The 12509-nt window shown below is 32.3% G+C and overlaps 1 protein-coding gene across 1 annotated transcript in view; it reads left to right on the top strand.

Annotated features, from left to right (window-relative positions):
- Positions 1-12509, top strand: part of LOC127707997 (baculoviral IAP repeat-containing protein 6-like) — a 47512-nt gene that overhangs the window by 29528 nt on the left and 5475 nt on the right. Inside the window, exons 23-32 of the mRNA XM_052212785.1 lie at positions 879-910; positions 1704-1813; positions 2437-2506; positions 3329-3396; positions 6988-7068; positions 8357-8397; positions 8619-8756; positions 9295-9382; positions 10695-10812; positions 12116-12231. Of these exons, the coding sequence (XP_052068745.1) occupies positions 879-910; positions 1704-1813; positions 2437-2506; positions 3329-3396; positions 6988-7068; positions 8357-8397; positions 8619-8756; positions 9295-9382; positions 10695-10812; positions 12116-12231 (862 nt within the window). The remainder of the gene's footprint in view (positions 1-878; positions 911-1703; positions 1814-2436; positions 2507-3328; positions 3397-6987; positions 7069-8356; positions 8398-8618; positions 8757-9294; positions 9383-10694; positions 10813-12115; positions 12232-12509) is intronic.

Raw genomic sequence — 12509 nt, 5'->3', positions numbered from 1 at the left:
AATTAAAACTTGATTTAATTTACGTAGAAAAAAGTTATTTTTACGAGTTACAAATGTGCTTTATTTACTATGTAAAATACGCATGCGTGAAATTGTCTTTAGCAGAATAGACACTTAATTGTAAAATTCAAAATTGATTTCATGCTAAATTAAACGAGTGCAACTATTATCTATTATATTCAAACACTTTTAAAGGTAATAAAATTAAAAAGCTGGTGATTTCCTGTCAATTTTATAAACAAAACAAATCAAAAAATGAATCCAGAATATTCGTACTTTAGTATTGTCGCAAAACTTACGGTTTTAATTTTGTCTTCAAATCGAAAGAAACGTTGGCGATGTCTGAGAAATTTACCATTTTGAGTCAATAAAATCATTTCAATTTTAAACTGTTGCCTTCCCTTAACTGTTCTTGAACTGTTCTTGAACGTTTTTAGAAAAATGGTAAGAAAATTCATGAAGTAAATGCGATGAAACAGTCAATACAAGTTCTTTGATGTTATGAATCTAGTGTGATTTCGACAATTTGACAATTTGATAAAAAGGGCACCAACTTTTAAGTCATCTCAAAATGACTGAAATTGTGTGAAAATATTTCCAGATCTGCTTCAAATTTGTCACCTGACTAGTTATTCAAAGTAAAGTCTGATTAAAATTCAAAATAATGAAAGAAGGACTAACTATGACAGTTCAAATGCATACATTGTCCAAGGCAAAGGATGGGAACCATAAAATAAACATATATGTAAAGTGTATCTTTAGTTTCTTTTGAGTTAGAGAAGAAAACAAACTTTGCAGAAAATTAGTTTACATGACAGTTTAGAACTCTTTTTAACATGACAAACATTGTTAAATGAAGTTTTTAATTGTAATTTCAGGGAAATGGTTTCGTTATTTAACAACGTTAAAGGTAAGAAATTAATAAGTACTAATGCACATTTAAAAAGACTTTGGTTTACAGTTAAAGAGTTTTAAAAATTCAGAAGTAAATATAGCATTATACTGTGTCTGCGTATTGAGGTGACATGCTGGAAGAAAAAAGAAAAGTGACTTAGAAATGAAAGGATAAAAAAAGTCAGATATCCTTGCAAATAAAATGAACTCCAACGCAAGATAATTTTAAAAGTAAAAATGCAGATAGCAAACAAAAAAATGACAAGTAGTGCATGTCACTGTTGTAATTACTCAATTGAAAATAAGGTACTCTTCCAGCTTTATTTGGTATTTTAACTTTTTTCAATTCGAGCATAACTGATGAGTCTTTTGTAAACAAAATGCACATTTGGCATACAAAATTAAAAGCCTGGTATTTTTGATGAGTTTTTGTATGTACAAAACAAATGCTCTCTGTCATAGGTTATGGTTAAAAGGAGATTTTGGGTATACATTAATGAAATGACAATCCAACAACAAAATAAACTTAAGGCAACTAGAGGGCAACATACAAACTTTTAACTGCTTCGTTTGAAGAAAGATATGGTAGTCTGTTAACACCATGCAAATAAAATATGTGTTTACTAGAGAATAGGTTTAAAATTTGTCAACACAGTGGGCTTTATTTTCCTAAACAGTACTTCCTCCCTTGTCACTTAGCAAATTTCTACATTAGAATACAATAATGAACACATTTTGTTTATTTGAATGACACTTGATTGTCACAGTAAAGCTTACACAATAATACATAAATACCATGCTATTTATAGATACTTTAGAGAGGAACAATTTACTTGGTAACAGAAATAATAGTAATGATAATGATCAGACCATATATGGAGAACAGATTCCTCCCTATGATGTTCTTAATACTAAATGTGTATGTATTTCTTAAATTCTTACTGATTTAATAAGAAATATGGTTGGTGATTTTAGAAGAGTCCAAATATATTCTTAGTTTCAGTTTATGTTGGACTTGATGGAATATTATTATTGTCAGATTTGACTTATAACTAATGAAAGAAACATTCAAAAATTAAAAACACTGGTTGTAAAAAATGGTTTATCAGTTTTTAACTGATAAGAATATGATCAATCAAAGTCAATTTCCAGAGGGAATGCTCATAGACAAAAGTATGATGTTACGAATGACACAAAAAAGATAAGGAAAATTGGAAAATGTTATGTGTGAAATCAAGCATGAAATAAAATTTTTTACATCAATGTTGACTGAGGGCTTTGACTTTGTAATATTGAAGATAGGCAAAACACATATTTATTCATTTTTTTTCTGTATTTTCAGGACATTTAGTCCTGGTGTTTTTTTAACATCTGCTTCAATGTTTTCCTTAAATTGTTTTCATATAGTTATAATTTTACTGATAGAATTGAAAATAACCACAATTTTGAATGAATTTTTCAGTAAATTGAATTCAAGTGAGAAAGTATGCCTATTTTTTGGATCTGAAGATTTTTAATAGAATATTATGCATTATTTTTCAGGATGCAGAATTAGAAGTGCAATATAAACAAGTTTTAAAGAGCATGCAATTTGGTAGTTCTGATTTGCCATGTAAGTCAGAATCATATTTGCTAAGGAAGTTATTACAAATTTCTAGATTTTCTTCAGTTATTGCTGTTTCATAAAGAAACCAATCGTATTAGATTCAAGAAGAACTCCTGATAAAGCACAGTGTTGTGCCATGCCATCAAGACCATCAGAGTGCAATCATGCATCTCAGTAAAAGTGAAAACTCAATAATCCAGATAAATTTTGAATGATTGTTGATTAAAATACAAGTGGAAAGTTCATGGCTGAAAAATTTAATTTTGGCTGTAACATGTCTTATGATCAGCTCATAGACATAATTTTGTCATGTGACCGTGACGTCATCAACAGTTTTTCGTGATTTACTCCCCAAAAATGGAATTTAGAATTAAATTATAAGGAATGACTGTAATATTTTTTCTGTCTATTCGAAATAACCTCAAAATGTGGTGCACACTTTTAAATAACTCGCTACACGGATTATTCAGTGTGCACCACATTTTTGATGTTATTTCTTCATAGACAGAAAAAATAATACAGTAATTTCTTAACTAATAACAAAAAACTGTCATATCCAAGTCTTCATGCACATAATCCACATAATTTCAGTTCTTTTGTAGTAGATGTCTTGTTGATGGGTTATTGTCCTTTTGATATCTAAAGTTTCTTCTCATTTACACATAACACTGTTGCTGTCTTAGAGTTATATATCCAATTTTCAGTCTTATTTGAGATACAACATTTTTATTACCAATGCTTTGAGTATAAAAATATTCGGTCATCTTTTCTCATGATTTTTAGAAGTATTACTTGTGTAGTAATAATTTATGATATCCTATTTTAAAGTGGAGGGAAACATAGGCCACCATTATGCAAATCCTTACAAGTCACATCAAGCTGGAGGTCAGAAACAGGTAGGTTAATACACTCCTTGAAAGATAAAGAAAGAATTGTTCAAGTACTGTGGATTCATTATTATTCGTTGGATACCAATTTCCGTGGGTTTCGTGGGTACAGGTGAACTTCGAATTCATATGTTCAACGAATTACAAATTTTCTATAGGCTTTGTACACAGAAATCGGCAAACCACTAATTCAAATATCCACGAAAATGTAAGTTTTCCTCAATCCACGAAAATTGATACCCACGAAAATAAATGAATCCACAGTAGTAATTTTACACTTTGAAATACATGTATGATGTATGGGGGTTAGGTGCTTTTCCTTCACTGAATTTTATTGTACTTGTATGTTCTTATATATGCCTTTTGTTTGTTTACTGATTGAGATTTAAAAGGGGAAGGAATGCAAAAAATTATTTGAACCCACCACATATTTATGTGCCTGTCACCCGGGGTGTGACTGGGGAATAAAAATTTCAGAATGGGGACATTAAATCTGATGCCTTGTGTAGAGAGAGTGTCACACCCTCTGCATGTTAAGAACCCTTGTAACAACCCCTGAGGGGTAAGTAGGTGGCCTGTAACAATGCAAAATGTTTGTCCTATTCTAATTTACCCTCATTTTCCAGTGGCAGTCTAAATTTCCCCATCATTCATTCAGGACAGCCTTCATTACAGGACCTACCTATTGTTTTTATATGACCGCAAAATTTTTGCGTTCGTATTATGTTATGCCGATGTCTGCGTCGGTGTCTGAAGACATTTTGGGTCACAAACAATAACTTGAGTATAAGTGTATGGATCTCTATGAAATTTTAGCACAAAGTTCCATACTACTAAAGGAAGGTTGAAATTGTTTTTGGGAGGTATTGTCTTAGCCGTTTTGTAATTAGTGGCCAAAAAGGGTCATTTTTACTAGTTCATGAACAATAAATTGGTTCGCAGACAATAACTAAAATAGGGGCCAAATCAAGCATTTTCATGTTTCAGGACAATAATTTATGTATAAGAGTATGGATCTCTATGAAATTTTACCACAAGGTTCCATACTTCAAAAGGAAGATTTGGATTGATTTTGGGGGTCATGGCCCAAACTATTTAATAATTAGGGGCTGAAAAAGCCAAAAACAATTATTTTTCTGGTTTGCAGACAATTACTTGAGTATAAGCATATGTATCTCTAATTTTTAGCTCACCTGGCCCAGAGGGCCAAGTGAACTTTTCTCATCACTTGGCGTCCGTCGTCCGTCGTCGTCGTCCGTCGTCGTTAACTTTTACAAAAGTCTTCTCCTCTGAAACTACTGGGCCAAATTTGACCAAACTTGGCCACAATCATCATTGGGGTATCTAGTTTAAAAAATGTGTCCGGTGACCCGGCCAACGATTCAAGATGGCCGCCATGGCTAAAAATAGAACATAGGGGTAAAATGTAGATTTTGGCTTATATCTCTGAAACCAAAGCATTTAGAGCAAATCTGACAGAGGGTAAAATTGTTCATCAGGTCAAGATCTATCTGCCCTGAAATTTTCAGATGAATCTGACAACCCGTTGTTGGGTTGCTGCTCCTGAATTGGTAATTTTAAGAAAATTTTGCTGTTTTTGGTTATCTTGAATATTATTATAGATAAAGATAAACTGTAAACAGCAATAATGTTCAGCAAAGTAAGATCTACAAATAAGTCAACTTGACCAAAATGGTCAGTTGACCCCTTAAGGAGTTATTGCCCTTTATAGTCAATTTTTAACCATTTTTCGTAAGTTTTTGTAATCTTTTACAAAAATCTTCTCCTCTGAAACTACTGAGACAAATTTAACCAAACTTGTCCACAATCATCATTAGGGTATTTAGTTTAAAAAATGTGTCCGATGACTCCGCCCGCGAACCAAGATGGCCGACATGGCTAAATATAGTACATAGGGTAAAATGCAGTTTTTGGCCCATATCTCTGAAATCAAAGCATTAAGAGCAAATCTGACAGGATAAAATTGTTCATTAGGTCAAGATCTATCTGCCCTGAAATTTTCAGACCAATCAGGTAACATGTTGTTGGGTTGCTGCCCCTGAATTGGTAATTTTAAGAAAATTTTGCCGTTTTTGGTTATTATCTTGAATATTATTATAGATAGAGATAAACTGTAAACAGCAATAATGTTCAGCAAAGTAAGATCTACAAATAAGTCAACTTGACCAAAATGGTCAGTTGACCCCGTAAGGAGTTATTGCCCTTTATAGTCAATTTTTAACCATTTTTCGTAAATTTTTGTAATCTTTTACAAAAATCTTCTCCTCTGAAACTACTAAGACAAATTTAACCAAACTTGTCCACAATCATCATTAGTGTATCTAGTTTAAAAAATGTGTCCGATGACCCCGCCCGCGAACCAAGATGGCCGACATGGCTAAATATAATACATAGGGTAAAATGCAGTTTTTGGCCCATATCTCTGAAATCAAAGCATTAAGAGCAAATCTGACAGGATAAAATTGTTCATTAGGTCAAGATCTATCTGCCCTGAAATTTTCAGACCAATCAGGTAACATGTTGTTGGGTTGCTGCCCCTGAATTGGTAATTTTAAGAAAATTTTGCCGTTTTTGGTTATTATCTTGAATATGATTATAGATAGAGATAAACTGTAAACAGCAATAATGTTCAGCAAAGTAAGATCTACAAATAAGTCAACTTGACCAAAATGGTCAGTTGACCCCGTAAGGAGTTATTGCCCTTTATAGTCAATTTTTAACCATTTTTCGTAAATTTTTGTAATCTTTTACAAAAATCTTCTCCTCTGAAACTACTAAGACAAATTTAACCAAACTTGTCCACAATCATCATTAGTGTATCTAGTTTAAAAAATGTGTCCGATGACCCCGCCCGCGAACCAAGATGGCCGACATGGCTAAATATAATACATAGGGTAAAATGCAGTTTTTGGCCCATATCTCTGAAATCAAAGCATTAAGAGCAAATCTGACAGGATAAAATTGTTCATTAGGTCAAGATCTATCTGCCCTGAAATTTTCAGACCAATCAGGTAACATGTTGTTGGGTTGCTGCTCCTGAATTGGTAATTTTAAGAAAATTTTGCAGCTTTTGGTTATTATCTTGAATATGATTATAGATAGAGATGAACTGTAAACAGCAATAATGTACAGCAAAGTAAGATCTACAAATAAGCCAACATGACCAAAATTGTCAATTGACCCCTTAAGGAGTTATTGCCCTTTACAGTCAATTTTTTACAATTTTCATAAATTTTGTAAATTTTTGTAAATTTTTACAAAATATTTTCCACTGTAACTACTGGGCCAAGTTCATTATAGATAGAGATAATTTTAAGCAGCAAGAATGTTCAGAAAAGTAAGATCTACAAACACATCACCATTACCAAAACACAATTTTGTCATGAATCCATCTGTGTCCTTTGTTTAATATGCACATAGACCAAGGTGAGCAACACAGGCTCTTTAGAGCCTCTAGTTTTAGTTATCAGGCTGTTGTATGATAGACATATACTCCACATCTCATTTTATTCATAGATGTAGGACGTAAAAGCAGTAATTCAGAATCTATATATTGCAATACTTTTTTCGTTATTTTAGATATTCAGAATAGCCCAGGAGTTAACATCTTTATCATCAAGTTTACCACTAAATCTGTCTTCATCTATATTTGTCAGAACAGTAAGTATACAATGCATGCAAATATTTATGAATTAAAAATACATGTTCTGTAAAATTGATAGTACACATACTTTTATAGAACTTGGAAGGTACACAGTTGCTTACTGTGTCATTATTTCTTGTTTCATGCAAGATGTCCTAACCACTGTGTATCCTTATACACCCAATGCACCATTATCTCCAAAATCATAAATGTATAGTACAGATCTAGAAGCAATAATTGAGTTTCTACTATATAATCCTTCTGTTGTAGTGAACAGTATGAAGGGTACCAGTAGACAGCAATATCTGTTTTCATATATTTTGTGAGTCTTTTCAAAAAAAGTTTTATTTAATTTTATTTTTGAGTTGCTAAAACCATAAAGATAATATACCTTTGATAACATGTAGATAGTCAGAAATGTTTCATAGTATATAGGTAGCACTTCTCTTTAGGAACATAATTGTCAAGATAACATTTTGAATTTTAAAACAGGTCATTAGGAACATAATTGTCAAGATAACATTTTGAATTTTAAAACAGGTCAATCAGAATGTTATTTGTTGTTTGCTCACATTCATTAATGAAATTTCATATTCCTTTGATTGTAAATCTGTTGTGCTGTAATTGAACTTCTTATTTGACAAGTATAGTAATAATTGTGCAATTAGAAATTTGATTTACTGTGGGTTCATTGATATTCACAGGATACTAATTTTAGTATTTTAGAAATCATAGTATATGTCCATATAGACATTGAATAATATTATTTACATAGTGTGCTAGTGACTTAATATGATATATATGGGGTCAGTAAATTCCATATGGGGTGAGAGTGAAACTCGAATCCCCATATGGAATTTACTGACCCCATATATATCCTATTAGGTCACTAGCACACTATGTAACGAATTTATCTTACCGACTATCTTAACATGTGGTATTTAGACTAGTGGCCTATGAAAGTGATCAAGTCTTCAATACCGTTAGTATTAAGAACCTACTTCCATTGGTCTATACAAAACAAATGCCAACAATTACAACTTGTTAGCTTTAAATGTGTTTTATGAATTTATTTCAATCGTTCATCATCAATTTCTTTGTCTGTTGAAACCTTTAAGATTTTTCTTCGATCTTCAATACCGTGTTGTTTTTATAATCAGACGTAACACCACTACTAACAGTGTATTGAAATGAGCCCCACCTACTAACCCAATATGGAATATACACGGTCTCCACGTGGTTGCTTTTAATCAATCATTTTCCTAGAAATGTATAGGAGGTAAGATAATATTTATTCCATTGTAGGATGATGAAAAGATAACTTTAATGAGAGCATTAATTACAGGGTAAGTCTTTTTAGTTTTATTGTTTTTGTTTGATTGCTTTCTCTTTGACATATATTCCATATTTCCATTGATTCTCATAGTTTAAAGCTGTTTTTTATTCCTCATTTAAAACAGGAAATCTATAGAATACCATGGAATAAAAATTTTTAAATGATGAAAGGGTTTTCATATTTTATTTCATGTATCAAGACTTTTCTGAAAATCAATACACTAATTTTCAGGCCGGAAGGAACCCCTTATTCTGGTGGATGTTTCCTGTTTGACATATATTTCCCTCCTGCCTACCCACGATGCCCTCCACAAGTTAACCTTCACACGACAGGAAGTGGAAAAGTCAGATTTAACCCAAATTTGTATGCGTAAGTAGCTGGTGTAAAAACACAGATATATATGTGCATTACAGTGTTTACACTTGTTTTAAATTTTTTTTTAAACAATGAGAATTTACTCATGCATATACATGTGCAAGTGAATCTCTACATCTGATCATAGATTACATCAAAATTTCAATTTGGCTTCAATGTTAAAACTATGTAACTAGTCTGCTCTTCATTGTACCTGATCAAAATGAAATTTAGTATAAAAGATCATTTATTTTTGTTAATGCATATCTTTTTGTAACTGACTGATGAATTTTTAGGTTAATGACAAATTAATCTGTTATTCTTGATGCCTTCTTGTTATATATGCTAGAGTATTTTAACAAGGTGGGATTTTGAAAAGTAAGGATTTTTAATGAATAAATTTAGTATTATTATCCTCCACAGTGAAGTTAGAATTTCCTAGTCACATTTGTATGGCTTTTTAAAAGATCTTGTAATAATTGCAACATTTTGCAGAGATGAAAAAATGTATTTACCAAGTTTAAACCATAGTTCATTGATTTGTATATTACAGATGTGGAAAAGTGTGTCTTTCATTACTTGGAACTTGGGAGGGACAGAAGGGGGAACAGTGGAACGAAAAAACCTCAACTGTTCTACAGGTAAAGTATCCATTATTGACTCGCCTTGACAGAGTCAAAAAGCGTCGGCGACGGCGTCAACAATGTATTAGTTTGTGATTAGGTCTAGTTCATGGTGAACCACTAGTGGTAGGTCAATGACATTTGGTATGCAGTTGTATTAGCATTGGCACATCTCATTACCATGGAGATTATTTGGCCCCGCCCCCTCAGTCAAGGTCTATTGACTTTGAAACATTCCATAGTTAACATGTATTAGTTTGTGATTAGGTCAATTTATGGGGAACCACTAGTGGTAGGTCAATGATATTTGGTATGCAGTTGTATAAGCATGGGCATATCTCATTTCCATGGAGATTATTTGGCTCTGCCCCCTAAGTCATGGTCTATAGACTTTGAAAATTTTGCTAAGTTTACATGTATTAGTATGTGATTAGGTCAGTTCAAGGGGAACCATTAGTGGTAGGCCAATGTTAATTGGTGTTCAGTTGTATAAGCATTAGCACATCTCATTTCCATGGAGAATATTTGGCCCCGCCTCCTCAGTCATGGTCTATTTACCTTGAAACTTTTTCTTAGTTTACATGTATTAGTTTGTGATGAGATCAGTTTAAGATGAACTGCTAATGTTAAGTCATTGATATTTGGTATGCAAATTTATTGGCATTTGCAAGTATCGTTTCCATGGAGATTATATAGCCCCACCCCTGATCATAGTTCATTGACTTTGAAACTTTTACATAGTATACAAAATGCAAGTTAATGTTTGTGTTTAGGTTTGTTTAAAGGGAACGACTTATAATAAGTCAATGGTATTTGGTATGCAGTTGTATTAGCATTGGCAATTCTCATTCCATGGAGATTGTTTAGCCATGTACCTTCAGTCATGGTTCATCGACTTTGAATATTTGCATTACTTACATGTTAAAGTATTGCAATTTTAATTTCAACATTTGCATTATCAAAATTACAAAAAGGCGAGACATACCTCTGTGATAACAGTTTATTATTTGATTGGTTCACATCTACAATGTGATTCCCAAATTGCACAAAAAATTTAAATACTTATTTAAACTAAAAGATATAGATATGAAGGCTATACCAAATATATTTTTAATTCCTCAGACCAATTATCAAATTTAAAGGTGAGGCTCTTTTGACATATCATACCAATATATTTAAATGATATTTATATTAGAGATGACAATTTCTTGGACATGTGACAAGGATTCATGAGGCAGGTACTAAGAAATTTAAAGAGGAGTTGAGAAACTTGCTTTACTTTTCCACTAGGCTTTGGGAAATGATAAGAAACTTGGTATTTACATTGTAGATTCTGGTTTCTATACAGTCCCTGATATTAGTTCCTGATCCTTACTTTAATGAACCAGGTTTTGAACAAGAAATAGGTACAGAAACAGGACAGAAACACAGTGATGAATATAACGAAGGTTTGTTGTTTACACGTGACTAACAAAAGGAGTGAATATACATTTATTATGCATGAAAAGATTACATCAGTTCCCTATTTTATTATCAGAGATTAGATGAAAAAGTGTTAATTATAATGAATACATTTAAGATTTATCCTGACAAGTTTTTAAAGACAATGGAAGGTAATAAGGAGAAGTTAGATTTTAGGAGCTTTTTTGTGTGTGTCTGTATATTCACCTGATATGGATATGCCCTTTTTTTTCTTTTTTTAATATCAGCATGCATAGGTCATTTCCATTTATTCTAAGATACATCCCCAAGAATATTTCAGCAAGTATAATTCCAATGTAAGCTTTAGTTTGTCAACCATTTTAAAAAGTTATGGAAAGTAAAGGTGACGTATGACTTGTTAAGAGGATAGAAAATGTCCAGTTTATTGAACTTGTTGTTTCTTTGTTTACATTGGACCAGTAGAACCCAGTGCCACAAGGAATCAAACATTTTTATCTATCAAATTGCATGTGAATTGCATTTCTTCATCCTTGGCAGATTAAGACAGAATTTGGGTATACAGCGTTGTGCTATCTGGCACCAGATAGAAGTCACGCCCACTCCAACTACTTCATTCTTGACCAATGACAGCACTTGTACTATCTTCAGTTCTGAGGAGTAAAATTGGCTGTGTCCAGTCTTTAACAAAAAGTACATATATATGTTGACATTTCAACATTTGCATGAGGAACATACCAAAGAACTTTCAATTAGTTGATTAAGAACTTTGTCTCTAAATAAAGTCCTATGTTTTAGGGGTAAAGACTTGTGGCACTATGTGCACGTGCCACATGTTTATTAACATTTTCTAAATTTACACATGATCATCTTAAAAGCACTTTTTAACTGGATGCAGCCAGTTACAACTGTGATCAATGGAAATAATTTTTTTTTGTAATTCCACAATTTTCAGAGGGTGAAGAGGAGGGGGCCGGATTGTAACCCTTGGCTAGCTAAGATGGTTTCTTAGATACTATAAGCAATATGTTAACTGTATTAGGTGTATGGAATAATTGTTAGGTGTACATGTCTGTCTGACAGGGTTCATCTGAACTTTACCTCATTTACAAGGATCATTGATAATGTTAATTTTATGTAATACTTGTTGTATAACCTTTTTCTCTAAGACTTTCAACATACATTCAATGATGAACAGTTAAGTAGGCAAGACAGTTCAGTATGTGCACACTTGTTCACAAAACACTATACTTTCAAGTAACCGAAAACTCATATATTAGGTAGACTGTTATTGTATTTTCCTTATTTCAGATGTATGCTACAACAATATAAAATATGCAATGATAGGAAATTTACAGAACCCACCACCAGAGTTTTCAGAAGTGATCAAAGCCCATTTCTATATGAAGAAAGATAAAATGATAAAGGTATTATATTGATATAAATTGAATTGCGTGAATAAAGAGAACAAAATGTCATAAGGTTTTAGAAAGTAACAATTGATGGCGATTAATTAAAGATAAGTCAATATTTATGTGATGTGTGCATACTTATATCTATTTTTATGCCCCCACCGTAGAGGAGGGGGCATTAAGTTTTACCCTTGTCTGTCTGTACGTCCGTCCGTATGTCCCGGTATTGGTTTCCGTTCTCAATCCAAATATTATGAAACTTATACACAATGCTTATAACAACAAAACACAGA

Source organism: Mytilus californianus, unplaced genomic scaffold (assembly GCF_021869535.1).
Source record: "Mytilus californianus isolate M0D057914Y unplaced genomic scaffold, xbMytCali1.0.p SCAF_1, whole genome shotgun sequence".
NCBI lineage: Eukaryota > Metazoa > Mollusca > Bivalvia > Mytilida > Mytilidae > Mytilus > Mytilus californianus.
Note: the sequence above shows the minus strand (reverse complement) of the source record. Positions and strands in the feature narration are given on the sequence as shown.